Below are 20776 nucleotides of genomic sequence, written 5' to 3' on the forward strand. Positions count from 1 at the left end.
TTCAAAGTCACAGAGCCACGAGTGAATGGATCTATGAGAAATAAATGAGAAAAATATAAGGCATTAAATCCTTACACATTATTCCTACCATCACAGAGGAGGTAATCATAAGAGGGTATTACTCTGGATCCAAATAAACTTGAGTTTGGATCCTGACTCTGCCACTCGCTCGCTGTGTGAAGTGAACCTTTCTAATTCTCAGTTTTGTCACCTGTAATATCAGGGCGATAATGCCAATCTCATAGAATTCAGTGAGATCATGAATTAAGAGTTCCTGGCACATATCAAGTGTTAATAAACAGTGTCATTTATTATTGTTTTCACAAATTATTGTCATTAATAATGATAGTTTAAGTTTTGGGTCTTCACGGTGTAGCTGGAAAGGGGGATGAAGGAAAAAGAAGGGACAGATGAACACAGAGAGTTTTGTATCAAAGAATGTTATGGTATCCAGGCTACTGGTTATGGTTACAGTTAACAGATGGCTACTCTGAGCCAGGTACTGTTTTAAGCCCTCTACGAGCAATATTTCAATTAATCTGCACAACTCTTTAAGGAAGTAGCCCAATTTTGTAATTAAGTTAGCTATAGACACTGGTGAACACCAGGTGGGCTTTTGTAATTGTTAGCTACAGACACTGGTGAGACCCAAAGAAACTGTCATCAGAGAAAATGCCTTTCCTAGATGAGGAAAAATGCTGTTCAGTCCTGTTGAAAGAGTGCACTGTATGTGCTGTGTTAGTAATTAGCTAAAATGTTAAGATGGGGAGGATATTCAACTGCACTAGTCGGGAAATGTATTCCAGGATGAACTTTGGCCCATATATTAAGTTAGTGAAGGAAAAAAAAGAGGACATAACTGGGGTGTCTATGCTTGCTGCTGCAGCCTTGACCTTTGAGCACAATGGATGGTCCTGCCGGCAGCAGCATACCCACTGAGGACAGCCTGGACCGGAGGATAGGACTGTGTGCCTGACTTCTGGAGGCGATCGACAGCTTGTGGGGACTGTGTCTAGCCAGCAGCTGGTGCTCCCTGAATGGGAGAAGGACTTTATCATTTACCAGCCATACGACTGGAGTGCCTGGTGGGCCTCCACTTCTCATCTCTAACATGTGTGGGCTGGGTGAAGATTCCTGAAAGCAGTGCAGAAATTCCCTGAACTCTGAAGTTGTGCTGCCTGGGAACCAAGGCCTCCTACCATCACTGGAAAGCCTTGATTTCTTCCAGATTTAAAAATAGGCTTTTTGTGTGGGTAACTTGCAAATGCCTGAACTTGAGGTTTTGCATGTGGCGAGCTCACTAAGAGATAGGATCCGTGGGAGTGTGGAAGAAATATTTAAAAATAAAGGTTGCAATGTGAATAGAACTGGAGTGTCTCTTCTTGAACTTACTCTACCGCCACATCTTTTAGAAATTTATTTTGCAGTAGAAGGAACATGGCGGGTAGGGATACAAACAAGGTCTTCTGAAACCTGGAGGGAGTTGTGGGAAGATCAGGGTAGAAGCAGACCCTGTTGATGGATGTTGCAAGGAGGATGATTTTAATTCAATATGAGGAAACGCATTCCTAAGAGCTGTCCAGTTAATCCTGACACAGCAGCACAGATGTGTCACAGGCACACAGAGGTGCCCATCAGGATCACCCACCTAGCCTCATGGGACACTTGCAGCAAACATAAGTAGGTGCGCACACTGAGCCAAAAGAACCAAAACCTGGGGTGGGGGGCGGGGGGCGGGGGGCTTGATTTGAGCTTTTCTATTTCCAAAGTCATGAAAGTGGTTCGAAGTGGGCTCATATGGAGGAAGCACTTTGGGGGCAAAAATGTTCACAGGTGAGATTTAAATGTCCCAGGAAAGGAGAGAAATACATGTGCTGGAGAGCATGGCTTTTAAATCAGGTACCCCCAGGTTTGAGATGTTGGTCTACTCCAGAATAGATGACCCCAGCAAAGGAAAAGGCAGGGACCCAAGCACATTCTCACATCAAAAAAAAAAAATTTTTATTGGACATTTCAGGAGCAATTTATTCCATGCTTGGTGAATTTAGAGTTATGAGCTTGGTTGGGGCCTCAAACAGGTGATTATGGTAATTTAGAGAGAAAGTACCAAGCCATTTCTGTCACAAGGCCGTTCCAGCATGAAAATAATAGTGCCTCCTTGTATTTATAGACTGCTGAATACTTTCCAAAGTGCTTTCCCATCTATTATCTCATTTGATCCTTACAACAGGCAAGAGATATAGGTTGTGGCTCTGCAGTGGGGTTTTGAACCAGAGCTTTCCCCTGTCTGAGCTTCAGTTTTCCCAGGGTAGTCCCGGGACCAGCTGCATCGAGTCCCCAGAGAGCTGGTTATAATGCAGATTCCCAGGCTTCACCCAGACCTAGAACCTGGAATCTTGCTGGGACGGGGCCTGGGAATCTGCATGTGCAACATACTTTCCAAGTGATTCTCATGCACATCAAAATTTGAGAACCCCTGCTCTAGTATTTCATAACTCCTCAGCTCTGAGATATTGTCATATGAAACACACAGCAACTAAAAAAATCCTCAGAAAGTATAAAATTCTGATGAGTGGGAAGAAAATGTCTGGTGTTGGCTGAGTGTATGTGATCATCCAGATAATAACAGCCTCTCAAGGATATAATTAGTGCCCTCGAAATTGGAATATGACTGTTTAATAATTTAAGTAAGATCATCAGGATTAATGAATAGCGGTTGAAATTAAATGTGAGACCATAAATCCACACAGGCCTGTTACAGCAAGGCAATTATTTATGACAAGGCATCCTGGAAAACAGGGGTCTGGCTGAGGCTGAAGGCATCTCATCTCCCCTCATGAGGGCATGTGTTTTTTGACTTAAAGTAACCTAGGGTGTACATTCAAAGAAATCACCATCCAACGGTATCACAAAGCAAATATTTGTGGTATACGGCCTGCCGTTCCTATAATTCCAGGGTCTTCCAAGTCTGAGCGTCATTTCAACTCTATCAAAATAATCTGAGATGCCTGTTAAGAATGCAGACTACGGGGGCCCACCTCAGAACTGATGAATCAGAATCCTTGTGGGTGGGCCCTGGTAACCTGCACATTAAGAAGCTCCTCAGCTGATGCTGATAGGGACAAGAGTTAAGAACCACTGCCTGAACCCAGCTGGAAATGGAGACTGCTGGGGACACACTCCACGTGTGGGCTGTCTGCCTTTGAGGTCACTTTCTCCTTGGCCACCAGACTGGAAGGTTCTCCTCGGGGTTCTTTCCTTGCATGGAAATCAGCATGCTCTTCTACGTCCTTATTGCACTTTTTAGCTCATTAAACTCTTTTACATTTCTAATTTCATCTAATCTCTATAACAAGACTTTGAGGTAGATGGGGTAGCTTGGCACTCATCATCCTGTGTTTCAGTTAACAGTAATAATCATAACAGTCTCATTAACAAGGACTGTTTACTGAATGCCGATCACGTGCCGGGCCCTGCAGTAGCGTGTTATCTCATTTAATGCTCACCCAACCCATGAAAGGGAGGAGAGTCATTATGACTCTTGGGTCAGGAGTGACAGAAATCCAACCCCAACTAGTTTACCCAAGAAGAGAATGTATGGGCTCATGGGGTGGGGCAAGGACAGGGGTGGAACTGGCCTGACATACATCTGGATTAGGCTGGGTTCAGCTGGCATCATAGGAGAGGCCCCTGGATGAATCACTACAGCCATGGGGATGGGATACCACTGGCCAGATGGGTTGGAGCTGTCCCCATAGCTGGGTGGTATTACTGACTGGCTGTCCCTCCAGGATCACAAGGAATGGGCAGCAGGCAGGAGCATTTCACCAAACTGACTACGTCCCCTAGCTTCCCTCAGCTGGAAAGGGGGAAGGAGACAGGGTTTTGCGTCTACTTCAAAGAATATTTAGAGTCAAGTCTGCTCAGGAAGAAGGTCTCTTTATAGGTCATTTGCATTCACTCATGAGTTAAAACGCCATTTCTTCTGTCATAGGGCAGCAGGGACATGTTTCCTGGGCAAGGTCAGGGCTGGTCTTTCCTCCTGCCTGGTTAACACAAATCTGCTGGCTGTCATGGAGGTTCTGGGAAGGTAATTGTTAGTTTGAGTTTTCCATTAATAGAGACTGGAGTGAAGTTATGATTTAGAATATTCTAGACCACATATTTTGACAGCATACAGAAAAAAAAACCTAAGTTTCTTAGAAGACTGGGCAGAAAGCATAGCTTTACCATTGCCCCTGTTTATTAGCAATGCCCAATAAATCCCCTTCATGAACAGGAGCAGGAGTAGAGTACAAACAGTAGATGGTGGGAGTTACTGGTTATTTTGAGATTCCTGGATGCTCATAAATAAAATTAAATTTTATTATTTTGGGAGGAATGAGCATTTTGGCCTTTCAGGAGAAGGAACTAACTGTGCACAAGGATGCCCAGGTTGGAAAAGGCAGTCTGCATCTGTTAATTCTCTACAGGAACCAACGTCACTAAATCTCACACGAGGCAAGGATGTTACTGTGGCTTTCACATGTGCCTATCTCTTTGTTCCATATGATGATGCAAAAATTACATTTTCATAAGATTTCTCTATTTGAGATAATAAAGCAAGAGAAAAAAAGAGGGAGAAAAGAGAAATTGAACTTTTAATTCCACGCACACTATATTGATTGACTGCAATTGTCTCCTTTTAATTTTTGCAGTAAATAAAATGACATATAAATGTGTGGATTTGGTCTTCTTGATTTTCAGAGCTGTCAAGCATTGTCTTATTTTTGGCTGTGAAAATTGGTAACATTTTAAGCCTCTGGTGTTTACAGCTCTGAAGCTGCCTCTGGATTCAAATCAAGCCAAAGTTGGCTCTGGAACTGTGGTTGCCTGATAAAGACGTGACTGAACCTCTCAGGGGCTGGAAGTTCTGCAAGGAAATTGGGAAGAACCCTTGAAGTATCTTTTTGCAAGGGGTCCATTTGATGGCTGCCCATGGGTCAGGTCTCGGGCAGTAGGTTAGAGCTAATGCCTACTTTTTGGCCAATGTGCTTTATTAACCTGCTAGAACCAATACTATTTGGAGGATTTGGCTAATATTTATAGTGAATGAAAACAGCAGAACATACTTTTTTGGACATATGGATGTGTATCAAACGTCATGACTAAGCATTTCGTATATTTGCCTAAGTTTTGTTGTTGTTTTTATCTAAAAGTTGTTTCATTTAGGAGATGGGGTATGGAGAGGAGGTAAATTTCTTGTACTGTGGTTTGAACTCTCTACTAAATGTGAATTTTTCCGTTTAGGCAAATGTTGGCTATTAAGAGGCTTCCTATAAAATTAGAAATATGTTTATATCGCTTACAACAGTGTCTGGCACATAGTAAGTGCTATATATGTGCTATGTGGCATTACTATTATTGCTGCTATTGCCTATTCCCCTCTGTGACGCAGACAACATCAGCCCTTTCAGCTCCCCACTTATGGAGCTAAATGTGAGTGATGTGAAAAGGACTTGGTTGGTTTGCACTAGATCAAGTTAGGTACTAAGGAGCCTCTTACTTTTATTTCAGCCTCAAATCTCATCTCCCTCTAGATCTGAGTAAATAACAAGTCACGTCAGAACTAAGCTGGTGGAGAGGCCCAAGAGCTTTGTAGAGACAGACTATGACAGAAGAGGGACAGCTCTGGGGACCTTATTCCAAGGACCTCCAATAACCTGCTCCATTGGGTTTTGCTTCTTCCCATTACGTTTTTAAGGAAACACTAAAACAGTGGAAAAGGTTAGACTTTTAATACTCGCAAGAAAATCAGGAGAATATCAGCAATTTAGCACAGTTTTGCCATACCAAGTTTTTAAAATGTAGAAGGCTCACCCACCTCAATAGAAGCATCACCTTTCTGAAAATATAATGCAGCTATTTTCCACTACAGAAACAATTCTTTCCCAAACATCAGAGTTTTTGATGTTTCAGAAGCAATCGGAGCGATTTATTTGATCTTTTTTTTTTTTTTTGCTATCTCAGTAAATCATTTATACAGTGCTTGATTCACAAAATCCTGTTTTTTTTAAGATGCACAAAATATTCCATAAACATATCGACCCCTGCATCCTGTGTTCCTGCCAGATACCCACCAAAAGGTTTATAGATTTCCCTCATTATAAACTAATTGATATTCTGTAATAGCTTTAATCTTCTTAGCAGTTCTCTCCTTTGGAGTCTCAGACTGAAGTGTTCAGGATGTCAAAGATATTAAAGGAGAAGAGAATCAAGAAGCCTGCGGATTTTGACAGTGGTGAGACGCCCTAGAGACTGATACTTGAGATGTGGGATTCTTAGGATTATGGAACCCATTGTAGGGAGATCAACCCTCTCCTGTCAAATGGGATTACCAACCAGCAGGGGACTACTCTAAGGGCAGGTAGGCAGTTTAGGCCACCTACCACCAATCTCTCTGAGCCTCAGTTTTGTCATCTGTAAGATGGAACTGCTTCCCCTGCCCTCATATTTCTATACAGGGAACAATATTTCACTTCTGGGGTGATGTGATGCTGATGGCGAAAGTTAAGAACAGTCCTTCTGCCCGCAGGGCCTGCTTTATCCTTTCCTCCTGCGGTGTGTGTGCACATCAGCACGGGCTCTGACCTGCCAGGGAGGCCCACACTGCCTCAGCTGCTAAGCCTGCCCCCGGGCCAGTTAATTCAGGAGGAGAGCAGTAGGAACAGACCCATGTTGTGTTCTCTGGATCAGCCTCTCCAACAATGCAGCTAATATTCTAGTGTCACTTGACCCCTGATTCTATTTCAAAATTGACGCAGAGGAGGAGAGACGTGATAGTCATTTTATAATGACAAGGGGAAATGACTGTAGAAAGTTAAGTGAAAGAAACCAAGATACAACGTGAAATATGATGGGACGTTCACTCCACAAAGTGCAGTGTAAAGGGACAAAATGTAGATTCACATTACGGAACTTCATCTGGCTATTAAAAAACAAATGAGCTGGCTCTATATCTATTGACCTGAGGGATGTCTGTGATACATTAACAGGAAAAAAAAAAACAAAAGAGTAATGTGTACAGTATGATTCTTTTTAAAAGGAGAAAAAAACATGTAAAGATTAAGTGTAAAGGTTCTAGAATCAGAATGTATAGTTTTAAACCAAAGCTCTGCCTCTTTGAGCTAAGTACCCATTGGCCACTTACTTAACCTCTCTCTATCTCAGTTTTCTCATCTGTAAAGTGGGAATAAAAATTATCACTTTTTTTTAAGTAGAAAAGAGGTTTGAGATCATTTAGTGCAGTGGTTTTCACACTGGGAATGACAGAACCCACGATAGTGCCGTAGTAATGAATGAGCAAATGCACTTTGCAGAGAGTAAGTATTGCACTTGGCTCAAAAAGTATTAGCTCTGGTTATTATATGCTGTTACATGTTAGTATTACTATGCAGAATGGTCTAGAATGATACACACCAGACTGTTAACATCAGTCACCTCTGTTGTGGGGGAACTAGAGGGAGATTGGGAGGGTATGAAAAAGAAAATGGAAATGAAAAGATACTGAGAACCAAAGAAGATATACAAATGGCAGATAAGCATATGAAAAGATTCTCAACATCACATGTCACAGGGAATTGCAAATTAAAACGACAATGAGATACCACTACACATCTATTAGAATGGCAAAAATCCAAAACACCGACAACACAAATGTTGGTGACGATGTGGAGCAACAGGAACTCCTGCTCATTGCTAGCGGGAATGCAAAATGGTACAGTCACTTTGGAAGAAAGTTTGGCAGTTTCCTATAAAACTAAACATACTCTTATCATATGATCTAGTAATTGCACTCTTTGATGTTTCCCTAAGTGACCTGAAAACTTATGTCCACACAAAAAACCTGCACATGGATGTTTATAACAGCTTTATTCATAAATGCCAAATCTTGGAAGCAACCAAGATGTCCTTCAGTAGAAGAGTGGATACATAAACTGTGGTATATCCAGCCAATGGAATAGTATTAAGCGCTAAAAAGAAACAAGCTACAAGCCGTAACAAGACATGAGGAAACTTAAATGCATATTACTAAGTGAAAGAAGCTGATCTGAAAAGGCTGCATACTGTATGATTTCAACTACATTAGACATTCTGGAAAGGCAAAACTATGGAGACAGTAGAAGGTTAGTGGTTCCCAGGCGTTAGGTGGGAGGGAGGGATGAATAGGCAGAGCACAGAGGATTTTTAAGGCATTGAAACTATTCTGTATGATACTATAATGGTAGATACATGTAATTCTACATTTGTCGAAACCCATAGAATGTACAACACCAAGAATGAACCCTAATATAAACTAGGGATTTTGGGTGATAATGATGTGTTAATGTAGGTTCATCGACCGTAATAAATGTGCCACTCTGATGCAGGTGTAGGATACTGATGGGAGAGAGGGGAGCTATGTGTATGTTAGGGGGTGAAGGGGTGTATAAGAACTCTCTGTACCCTTTAGCTTAATTTTGCTGTGAACCTAAAACTGCTCTAAAAAATAAAGTCTACTAAAAAACAACAACACTGGGGGGGAAAAAGTCTAAATGTTAATAGTAATTGCCTCCAGGTGATGAGGTTATGGATGACTCTGCAATTTCCACATTTTCTCCTTGACTCCTAGCCTGTGCTCCTGCTAGTCCTTCTGTTGGGAACATTCTTCTCCCTCCTAAACCCCAAGGAGTAATATCTACTTATCTCTTAGGATTAAGATTTAGCTGGAATTTTCTCTGCGAAGTCTTCCCTGATCTTCTCCGTGCTCCACCGAGTGGCACATATTCCATGGTTTTATGATGGCTCCTTACCCTGTCTGCCTGCCTTATTGGATGTAAGCCTTTGAAGGGAAGTCTGTTTTACTCCCGTTGTATCCCCAGCACCTAGTGTAGCGTCCAGCAGTCACTTCATGAATTTTGTTGAACATATGAATATGAATTAAATCAGGACAATATAGAGAAAAACAAAATAAGCTACACAAAACTCAAGGTGAAAGAACCCAGGCAATACAGTGAAAGTGGGGAATGGTCACCCCAACAGTTGTGGTGGTATGGGAAGCAAACTAAGGCTGTGAGAGAGATGACAGGAAATGAGGAATAGACACTTATGGGGCAGTGTCAAGAGTGGTATGTTGAAATGCAAATAGGGTCAGGGCAAAGAGATTTCCCTGATGTGTCTCCATGACTGGCATGGTGTGGGAGTGAGGTCAGAGTTAATAAGCCCATCAAGGAAGGAAGACCTCTGACCTTGCTCTCATTGGTGCAGTCTGTACCGTGGGAACTAATGGGCCTTGCAATGTCCACACTCTCCAGCACCAATCACTGCCAACACCTACCAACAGCTCTGCAAACGCCTGCTTAAGAACTTCCTTGTAGGGAACCATTCCTTGTGTGCGTTTTTACTGGTTTGTTTATTGATAAGGAGCTGAGTTGGGGAAAATGTTATCAGGGAGATCATACCACAGCCTTTCATTTCTGAACCTCATCATTCTAGGCAGCCCAGAGTTCATCCAGAGACAACAGCCCTTCCCATTACCATATATCCTATTTTTTTTGGAAAACCAACACTGTTTGAAAGTGGGGAGGGGAAGGAGAAGAGGAAAAGAAAGAAACAAATGAACAAGGCCTCTCTTGTTTTTCCTGATAAAAATCTCCTGTCTGGGCAGTGCACTCTGTCTAGAGGAAGGTCTGCCACCCTCCAACCTCTCCCCTCTCTCCCACTGATGCAAAAACACCTCCAAGTCCTCATAATCCTCAAGCAGAGCTCGCACATTGGAAGAGCTCTCGGAGACCCTGGGAAACTCTGCAGGGCTCTATTTACGAGCAGGGCCGGGATTATTCCGGTGTCAGCGTCTGCTCCACTCTGGTCCCCAGTGCTGCCTGCGTGAAGCTCTGGATCTCATTTCAAGAATTCATCTGCTCCAATTTTGTCTCCTACCCGAGGTCTCGACCCTTAGCTGAATTATAATTAGTTGCCCTGAGGATCCTGGAATAGACTCATTTCAGAGGAAAATGCTTTCCGCTAGGCAGTGCCAATCTAGCCTGTAGTTAGCATCTATGAATTTCAACTCCGAGAACTGCCTCTGCTCACGGGGCCCAGAGAAATCTGTCTTTTACGATGGCCCATATTTGCCATACTTTAGACAGGCCTCTCCATAATTCTGAAATTGTTTCTCCCAAATCTCATTTTTACAACAATCACTGCTGAGCAAGTTTGCTTCCAAAGCTGCCTTGAGAATTTCTTCTTGAAACAAGAATAATGATTGCTTTTCTGAAAAATGCAGGTTGCAAAATCTGACAGCAAATGTGCGAGACTGAGGGGTGTGAGGTAAGAGTTTTCTGGGTTCCAGCCCTGATTCATTGAGAAAAAGGGACAACAATAAGAGAATAATAGTTCTCATTCTCATCCGTGCAATGGGACAGTATTCGTTCTCTTCTCTGTCTTTATTAGGGTTTGGGAATGGCACCACATTGGATTAATATATTTGCTCTCTGGAGAAATAGATGCACTTGGAGAATGTCATTCTCCTGAAATTTACCTTTCTTTTTCAAGATTGCTACATTTTTTTATGGGGGGAGGGTCACGTTACTTTTATCACAGAGTACAACATTGAGGAAACTGGGATATTAGAGGTGCAAACCATTATAGTCCAAGACTGGCTATGTTTGATAATGAGCTCGTTTTAGCCAAGAAGTTTGCTCTTTAATACAATGGAAAAGTAATTTATTGAGAAGTGTCTTTGGAGATGAAAAGGAGTAATACACTCCTGCAGATGTTTCACGTAACCTCAGGTGAGGAGGGACAGGGCTATACCGGGAGCTTAGAGAGGGGATTCGTGTCCCTCTTCTGCCACCAGCTAGCTGTGTGCTCCTAGTTCAGCCTGGCCACTGCTCCAGGCCTCAGGTTCCCCATCTGTTAAATGAGCAGGCTGAGTTATATCTGTGGTTTTCACACAATTTTAAGCAGTGGAGCTCTCCTTAGTGAACAGTTTTTTTAGAAACCAAATATAGGCCATCCCAGGAGAGGCACCTGAACCCCACCTGCACCTGTGAGGTTCTCCATACGCCTCACAGTGCTCCCCGAGGCATCCGTGGGCCCTCTCCTGCTCTGAGGTGCAAGGTAAAAGCCAGTAGCCTAGATGACCTTGGAATTCTTTTCTAACTGAACAGAGAAATACAGTTTCTAACCCAGCTGATGCTTAGTTTATGCTACCTCTGGAGGACTAATGCCCTGTGACGCTCAGAGAGGGATCCCACCAAGTGTTGCGGGTCTGTCCCTAGGATGGCTGAAGCCTCAGATAACAGGTGACAGGGATCTGAGCCTGGAACACAAAGATGCGGGCCAGTGCCAGTCACTGAAGGAACTGCTGGGTCTCCCGCAGCCACACCTATCTCGCTGGCTGAAGATGGCCCTGTTGCTAGTGACGGTTTTCAGTGTGTGTGGATGTAGCTGCCATATGTTTCCTTCCTTTCCCCTCCTTCCTCGTTCATTCATTCACCAATTCACAAGCATTATTAATCACCTGCTTTTAGACCACAAATGGCTCAAGAGGAAGACTGACAATGAATAGGTCAACAAATAGCCACGCAGTCACATATGGGGAACAGTGAACAGTGGAAGTGGTGGGGGACCTAATTGAAGATGGTGTGAGAGGAGCAGCCGTGGGAGGAGCTGGAAGAGGACGTCCAGGCAGGAGGGAGCTGGGCGTGCTCTAGGACAGAGGGCCCTGCCACGGCTGGTACACAGACGGGGAGCTGGAGAGTGAGTGCAGCCCACACTGCCGAGGCCTCCAGCACGGCCGTGGCCGTGAGCCCGCTTGGAGCAGGAGCCACACCCGAGGGAAGGCGCGGTGTTCACCCCAGGAGCAGAGGCTGTTCATGCTGCAGCACAGGAAATGGAAGTCAATTAATCACTTGAGCGATGTGCTCATTTATTGCCTTTTCACTGCCCGGCTGAGGGCCCTTAGCCTGTGGGTGGTGGGCCCAAACTGGGAGAAGGCTGCTGTTGGGAGGGGAGACTGGGTGAAGGAAAGCAGAAGAAAGGGAGAAAAAGGCAGCAGCAGAGCCAAGTCCTGGGCTTTGAGTCCACAGGCCTGGGTGTTCCACTCACTGTGTGACTCTGGGCAGGTCACCTAACCCCAGCTCCTCCTCGGAGACCCAGGGATCCCAAGGCCTCCCTCAGAGGTTGTTGTCAAGAATAAATGAGATAACACACTGAAAGGGTCTCCTAAATGGTGAACGGACGGGAGGCAATTTGGGTAGAAGGTGAGACAAAGGCACATTTGTTTAGGGTTTTATGATTCACAAAGCCCTTTCACCCACAGAAAGGGGGATTGTACCTGCACCTCCATGTCTGTACCTTTATCCCTGACTCCCTCGCCTACAAACCAGCCATAAATAATGCCAAAAATATTAATACTAAGTTTAAATGTTTCTCTCTAATGTTCACTATGTGCCAGGCACTGTTCTAGCACTTTACGTGCATTAACTCATTTAAAAGCCACAGCCACCTAAGAGGTAGGTACTATTGTGATCTCATTTTACAGATAAGGGAACTGATGCACAGGGAGGTTAAGTGACTGGGTTCAGGTCACACAGCCAGCAAGTGATAGGCCAGGATCAAGATATAACTATTGTCAGGCTCTCTACTGAAGAACAGGGCTACAGAGACAAGGAGACACACCCTTGCCCTCACTGGGCTCACACATCTCGCTCCAGGGACACAAATAAATCTCACACAAGGCGCTAGATGCTATTGTAACCTTGGTGGAAGCGCTAAGGGAACAGAGGAAACAAACTCGGATTATTCCTTTGTCAAATACATATTAATCCACTCCTATATGCCTAAGGAGCTGGGGACACGTGGTGAACAAGGCCTGTGTGGAGGGCCCTGCTCTCAGAAGGTAGAGTCTAGCAGGGGAGACAGGCAACAAGCCAACATTTACACACATCATGTTTATACTTCACACTGATTTGTGTCTTAATTCTGCCTGTGATAAGAGCTATAAAGGAAGTAAAGGGTCCCACGAGAATGAGTGTATGTAAAGAGTTAGGGAAGACTTACAGATGGTAAGAACTGAGCTCACGATGTGTGTGTACGTATGCATATGTGTGTACACACACACACACACACACACACACATACACACACACGCCAGTGAGACCTCTGTACTAAAGGCGTGTAATCAAGAGTGCAGAATTAAAAGGGGGTGACAGGCAGGTCAGCTTAGATTATTCTGGTACACTTAGACTCCCTCTCTTCACTCCTTATTGGTGCCTCTGCAAGATGGTGAGCAGAGGAAAGGGCTTCGCTTGATTTTGCTGCAACTGGTGAAAGCTTTGATGCAAAGGATAAGCTTGAGACCACTGGCTGGAGGGCAGTGTGGTCTAGTGGTTAAGACCACATGCTTGGGGCCAGACAGACATGGTTCTGTCACCACGTCACCACCTAAGAGCTGTGTGACCAAGGGTAAGTCACTTAACCTTTCTGAGCCTCAGTTTTCTCATCTGTAAAATGGTGTGGTGGATACTGTAGGTGGGCTCACTCAACACCTTCTCTAATCCATTTCTCCCTTTCCTACCTTTACTAAAAGGGGCAAAATTCAAAACACTCACAGTCCCAGCCTCCCTTGCACATAGGGATGCCTGGATGTCAGAGTTCTGGCCAAAAGTCTTTCCTGAAAAATACTTTCCCAAATAAGAAGGCAAAGTCTGGTAAGGAGGAGGCTTTGTTCTTTTTGCCCTTCCTCCTCCTTCCTACCTGAAAGGTAGACTTTCCAGCGGTACAGCAGCCATTTTGTGATCATGAGGATGAGGAAGCAGGAAGAGAGAAGCCTGGTTCTTTGATGGTAGCCTCGAGCAGCTGTACCAATCCTGGATCTTATTATGAAATGAATTAATGAATGAACAAACCCCTTGCTTGTCTGAGCTAATGTTTATCAAGTTTTCAGTTATTTGCAGTTTAACGCATGTCTACAATGATACAAATGGGATAAAAACAGAACCTACTTCATGGGTTGCTGTGAGGACTAAATGTGTGTAGTGTGCCAGATTCATGGCCTGGCACACAGCAAGCATCAGTGAATGGTGGCCCACATGTTGGTGCTGCTGAAGAAGGGAAAACCTGTCACCCCTTTGGTGAGTCACTGGAAGGAGCATGGGGGCAGGAAGCTGGGTGTGGCAGGCCCTACCTCGATCACTGAAGTCGTCGACCAGCACAATCTCGGCGATCAGCTCCGGGGGCGAGCGGTTCAGCACACTGTGCACAGTACGGAGGAGAGAGGACCAGCCCTCGTTGTGGAAGGGGATGATGATGCTGGTGTTGGGGAGTGTCTCCAGGTAGCGTTTGCTCTTGCAGCTAGAGGGAGACACAGGGGACAGGGAGAGGACAGGTTCAGTTTTCACCTTGCCAAGAGAACTCAGGTACACAATTCAGCTAACTGCAAATCCCACTTCCTCTCCAGCCTTTAGGGAATGAGTGAAAGCCAGGGACCCTGAGTCACTTTAGAATTTTCTTCTCCTTGGCATCCTGAAGTCCTGCCTCTCATCCCTGCACATACAGTGCATAGGGATATGTATACAAGGCCCTCCCCCCACCCCCATCAGCTTTGTACAGGTTTGGTGATTTACATGCACTAATTTGTTTAAACCTCAATTGTGACAAGAACACGGTTGCTCATCCTCATGATTCCATGTGGAGGACAGCCCTTCAATAACCTGGCCTCTCTCCCCACCCCTTGTACATTCCTCTCCAATGGAGGAGAAACCATTTAGCCACAAGTTTGGAAGAATAAGCTGGGCTTCACAGGCTCATCGCCTCCTCTCTCCCTCCCTGGGCTCTGCCAGCAGAGGGCACATTTCCATCCTCTGCTCTCCACCAGCCCCATGGTAAGGTTGGGGGTAGAAGGTCCTGCCCCTGTAGGCCTTTAATATCATTATAACACCCAAAAGAATTAACACGGTTCCTTAACATCATCAAATATCCAGCTGGTATTCAAATTTCCCTGATCTTCTTATTCTTATGTGTTTTTTTTTGGTGAGGAAGATTGGCCCTGAGCTAACATCTGTGCCAACCTTCCTCTATTTTATATGTGGGATGCCACCACAGCATGGCTTGATGAGCGGTGCACAGGTCCACGCCCAGGATCTGCACCTGCGAACCCGCAAACCGTAGGCCACCAAAGCGGAGTGTGTGAACTTAACCACTATGCCAACAGGCCAGCCCCTTTTCATATCTTTTTACAGTTGGTTTGTTTAAATCAGGATCAAGACAAGGCCCACACACTGCCTTTAGCTGATGTGTCTCCTAAGTGTCTTTGTTGAAGAAACTGGGCCATTTGTCTTACAGTATCCCCCACAGTCTGCATTTCGCTGCTTGCGTCTCTGTGGTCTTTGAATATGTTCCTCTGTCCGGCCCCCTTTGGTTCCTGTAAACTGGTAGTTAGATTAGAGGCTTGACCTAATTCGATGAGACATTCTGGCAACTTCTTCATAGGTGGTGGTGTGAGCATCCCTTAGAAAACACATAATATCCATTTTTCTTTCCTTTTGTGATGCTGGTGGCCATTGGTGATAAATGCCTAAATCCTTTATTTCATCAGGGGTTTTCAAATGGCGATACTCTAATTCTAACATTCTTCCTTTACAAGCTGGAATACCTCTACAGAGAAAAACTTTGCCACATCAACTATTTGGTTGCCCTGAAGTACAGGAAAGACAGGATAAGTTCTTGATTCTTTATTTACCAGTTTTCAGAAGGACTTGGTTCCCTAGCATCCTCCAAAGGTGGCCAATTATTTGTTTTCATTATGAACTCATACATTTTAATATAATTAACATGTTTCAATTCAATGCAGTTATTATTCTTATTAGTTCCCATATAAGCCCATCTTTAGCCCAAGGGAGTCTTCTCAAGGTGGCTCCTAGTCCTTTGGACATGACCACAGAGAACTGATAGTTTCCCTGCTTTCTGATAAAAGTTATCAAAAGATTCTCCAGGCTTAACTTGTACATTTCCTGCCCTAACCTGGAATGAGCCATTCTGCCAAGGAACCCTGGCTCCTTACTATCATCAATAGCACCATTTAAATACTGCAACATGGGCATTAAGGGCATCATTACTATTGGGTTGGTTACAGTTTCTATGCCTTTACAGTGGTCAGAGCTAGAAGTATATTTTAATAGGTACATCATGAGTTTATGCTGAAATTTTATATTTAATATATAGGATTACAGAGTTTTACTGAACTTTATTTTATACTGTATCTCCTCTTTTACTGAAATATAATTCAGATATCATAAAATTCACCATTTTAAAGTGTATAATTCAGTAGTTTTTAATATATTCACAATGTTGTACAACCGCCACCACTACCTAATTCGAGAACATTTTCAGCACCCCCAAAGAAACTTCACATCCATTAGCAGTCACTACTCATTATCCCTTCCTCCCAGTCTCTGGAAACCATTAATTTGCTTTCTTTTTTCATGGATTTGCCTATTCTGGACATTTTATATAAATGGAATCGTATAATATGTGGCCTTTTGTGTACGGTTTCTATCACTTTGTATAACGTTTTCAAGGTTCATCCATGTTGTGCAGGCATCAGTACTCCCTCTTTTCATGGCTGAATATTCCTCCACTGTATGGATATACAGTAGTCACCCCTTATCTGCAGTTTCACTTTCTGCAGTTTTAGTTACCCATGGTCAACCACAGTCTGAAAATACAGTACAGTAAGATATTTTGAGAGAGAGAGAGCACATTCATATAACTTTTATTACAGTATACTGTTATAATTGTTCTATTTTATTATTAGTTATCATTGTTAATCTCTTACTGTACCTCATGTATAAATTAATATGATAAAGTTATCACAGATATGTAGGTACAGCAAAAAACATAGTATATACAGTTGTCCCTCGATATCTATGGGGGATTGGTTCCACGACCTCTGGCCAATACCAAAATCCGTGGATGCTCAAGTCCCTTATGTAAAATGGCACAGTATTTGCATATAACCTATGCACATCCTCCCAGGATCTTTAGGTATCTTATAATATCTAATACAATGTAAATGCTATGTCAACAGTTGTTATACTGTATTGTTTAGGGAATAATGACAAGAAAAAAAAGTCTATGTGTTCAGTACAGATGCAACCATTGTAGGCCTTTTGACGCATGGCTGGTTGAATCTGTGGCTGCAGAACCTGTGGGCCGACTGTAAAGGGTTTAGTTCTACCTGCGGTTTCAGGCATCCACTGGGAGTCTTGGAATGTATCCCTTGTGGATGGGGGGGACTACTGTACCACTTTTTATTTATTGTTTCTACCTTTGGCTATTATGAATAATGCTGCTATGAACATTCATGTACAGGATTTTGTGTGGACATATGTTTTCAATTCTCTTGGGTACATACCAAGGAGTGGAATTGCTGCGTCATAAGGTAATTCCATGTTTAACACTTTAAGGAACTGCCAAACTGTTTTCCAAAGTAATAGCATCATTTCACATTCTCACCAGCAACGTATGAGGGTTCTAATTTCTCTGCATGCTCACAAACACTTGTTACCATCCATCTTTTTGATTATAGCCATCCTAGTAGGTGGGAAGTGGTTTCTCATTATGGTTTGATTTGCATTTTCCTAATAACTAATGATGCTGAGTATATCTTCATGTGCTTATTGGCCATTTGTATATCTTCTCCGGAGAAATGTCCAGTAAATATGTATTTCAATTTTATTTATTTATTTATTTTTTATAATTTTATTTATTTATTTTTCCCCCCAAAGCCCCAGTAGATAGTTGCACGTCATAGCTGCACATCCTTCCAGCTGCTGTACGCGGCACACGACCTCAGCATGGCCAGAGAAGCGGTGCGTCGGTGCATGCCCGGGACCCGAACCCGGGCCGCCAGCAGCGGAGCGCATGCACCTAACCGCCAAGCCACAGGGCCGGCCCTGTATTTCAATTTTAGATTGTTCCTTGCTAGTGTATTGAAATACAATCAATTTTTGTACATTGAGCTTGTATCCTGCAACCTTGCTGAGCTCATTTATTAGTTCTAGTAATTTTTTGTGTGTAGATTCCTTAGGATTTTCTACATACAAGACAATGTCATCTGCAAATAGAGAGTGTTTACTTCTTTCTTTTCAATCTCCATGCTTTTTATTTCTTTTTCTTGTCTAATTGTCTTGGCTATAAACTCCAATACAATGTTGAATGGAATTGGCAAGGGCAGACATCCTTGCTTTGCTCTTGATCCTAGGAGGAAAAGCTTTCAGTCTTTCACCATTAAATATAATGTTAGTGTGAGTTTTTCATAGATGCCCTTTATCAGGTTGAAGAAGTTCTCTTCTATTCCTAGTTTGTTGAATGTTTCTATCATGAAAAAGTGTTGGATTTTGTCAAATGCCTTTTCTGCTTCTATTGAGATGATCATATGGGTTTTGTTCTTTATTCTATTAATATAGTATATTACACTGATTGATTTTCATATGTTGAACCACCCTTGCATTCCTGGGATAAATCCTACTTGGTCATGGTGTATAATCCTTATCTGTTGCTGAATTTGGTTTGCTGGTATTTTGCTGAGGATTTTTGCATCTATTCATAAGGGATATTGGTATACAGTTTTCTTGTGATGTCTTTGTCTGGTTTTAGACATTTTATCTCCTTTGCTCAAAATCTAGGTTCTTAACATTAACACAGTTATTTATGTGCTTTTTCCTATAACATATAATAGTTTCAGAAGAACAACACCAATATTATCGCTAACAGTATGATTATAGAAAATTTAAGACTTGTTTTGTCCTTCATTTCTTTTCATCTGTGGAGTATATTTCATTAGGGATACTGGGGATTTTCTCAGAGCCCAGAAGAAGGGACCCAAGGACCAGGCAGGCTCAGAGGGAATGAGAGAACTGTCTGCCTTGTGTGTCCAGCCAGAAGCCAGGAGTGGCAGGCAGAGTAGCGGCCCCTGAAGATGTCCAAGCCTTAATCTCTGGAAGCTGTGAACATATTACCTTACACAGCAAAAGGGACTTTGCAGATGTGATTAAGGTTAAGGACCCTGAGATGGGTTTGAGGAGCCTGGATTACCCAGGTGGGTTCAATGTAATCACAGGGTCCTTAAGAGCAGACAACTTTTCTGGCTGGGTCAGAGAGATAAGAAGAAAGAAGTAAAGATTTGAAGTGTGAGAGGGACTCAACCCACTATTACTGGCTTTGAAGATGGAGGAAGGGGGTCATGAGCCAAGGAAGGTGGGTGGCCTTTGAAAGCTGGGAACGGTCCTCAGCTGACAGCAAGGAAATGAGAGTCTCACTCCTCATAACTAAATTCTGCCAACAACCCAGATAAGCAAGATTCCCCTAGCGCCCCCAGAAAGGAACGCAGCCTGGCCAACACCTTGATTTTAGCCCAGTGAGACCCATGTCAGAGTTCTGACTTACAGAACTGTAAGAATAAGTTTGTGTTGTTTAAGCTGTTAAGTTTATGGTAACTTGTTACGGCACCTATAGAAAACTCAAAACACAAGGAGTCATCCTGACACCCTTTGCCTAGTATGTAATATTGTTTGCAAACATTTAAAAAGTGGAAGACTTCACATAAAAACCCTCATGAGTCTCACACGGCAACAACAGGCTGGAGTGGACAGGGGATGCCCCTCCCTATGGGGCAGGTGCTCTCCAGGTCACCTCAGCTCTCACCACTCCCCATGGTCCTACACCAGGGCTGCTTCACTCCCTTACATTCTCTCTCATGCCCCTGGAGACATCTGAAGTTGAGAGCCTGGAAGTAAAAGGCATCAAGGGAAGAAGCTCCAAAAGACTGCTAAGTTTTTTGGGAAAAATTTGTGACATCTGGAGCAATGAACATAACAATAAAACCTCTCCTTTTATACGCCACTGCAATCCACTGTTCAACTGTCAAAATGCACAAGGGTCTCTTTGCAACTTACTTTGAAACATATCAAAAAGCAAAATGGATTGATGAATTGAGAGAGGCATGGACAGATATGTGATAAAATCAGTAGAGAAACGTTAACTGCAGAATCTAAATGGTGGGAACATGAGCATTCAGCGTGAAATTCTTTCAACTTTTCTGTGTGTGATAATTTTCAGAAAGAAATGCTGGAGGAAAAAACGGGTCAGGGTCCACGGCCTCCTGAGTTTCAAATTCTTCCTCTCCTAGAGGCACCAAGGGGAGCTGGTGGGGGAAGGTGGGCTAGAACGAACCCTCGGCTTCTGGTAGTGAGCTCAGTTCCAGCTGTGTGGACAGGACTACCCTAATTCTGGCAGGCCAATTCTGAAGGACAAGTCAGTCTCTCTCTTTCCCCTTGGGATCTCTGGACTTCTTTCACGTCCCTTTTTGCCCGTCCATCTTGCTGGACTGTTTTTATCCAGGCCCCATGCAGCCCTCCCCCACTCGTTCCCCACCTCTCTAATCCTTTTGATCACTTCAGCCAGCCTTCTCTGGGCACCTTCTCCAACTTCATTGTGCCTGCCTTCACAAATAAACGAAAGCACCTCTCTTAAAAATCTCTTTCCCTTAACTTGGCTGAGTCCTCTGTGGCCAAGAAACACAGGCAATACCTAGTTTTCTACAAAAGTTCTTGCCTTCTATCCAATTTCACAGGAGGCTTGCTCGATTGAAGCAGGGTTGGAGGGGGGTTAGCTGTAATAAATTGCCTGGAGTACATGGGGTGAAATACAACAGAGTTATTACCCAGCAGAGAGCCCTGGCTCTCTCAAACCC

General features: G+C 43.5%; 1 protein-coding gene across 3 annotated transcripts in view; it reads right to left on the minus strand.

Moving 5' to 3' along the window:
* The window catches only part of GALNT10 (polypeptide N-acetylgalactosaminyltransferase 10), a 218939-nt gene that overhangs the window by 82927 nt on the left and 115236 nt on the right, over nt 1-20776 (minus strand). For all 3 annotated transcript variants that reach the window (XM_087429518.1, XM_004428615.2, XM_087429519.1), the window contains exon 4: nt 14210-14376. In XM_087429518.1, the coding sequence (XP_087285644.1) occupies nt 14210-14376 (167 nt within the window). The remainder of the gene's footprint in view (nt 1-14209; nt 14377-20776) is intronic.

This window comes from Ceratotherium simum, chromosome 4 (assembly GCF_057802395.1).
Source record: "Ceratotherium simum simum isolate JZ-2026a chromosome 4, ASM5780239v1, whole genome shotgun sequence".
Taxonomy (NCBI): domain Eukaryota; kingdom Metazoa; phylum Chordata; class Mammalia; order Perissodactyla; family Rhinocerotidae; genus Ceratotherium; species Ceratotherium simum.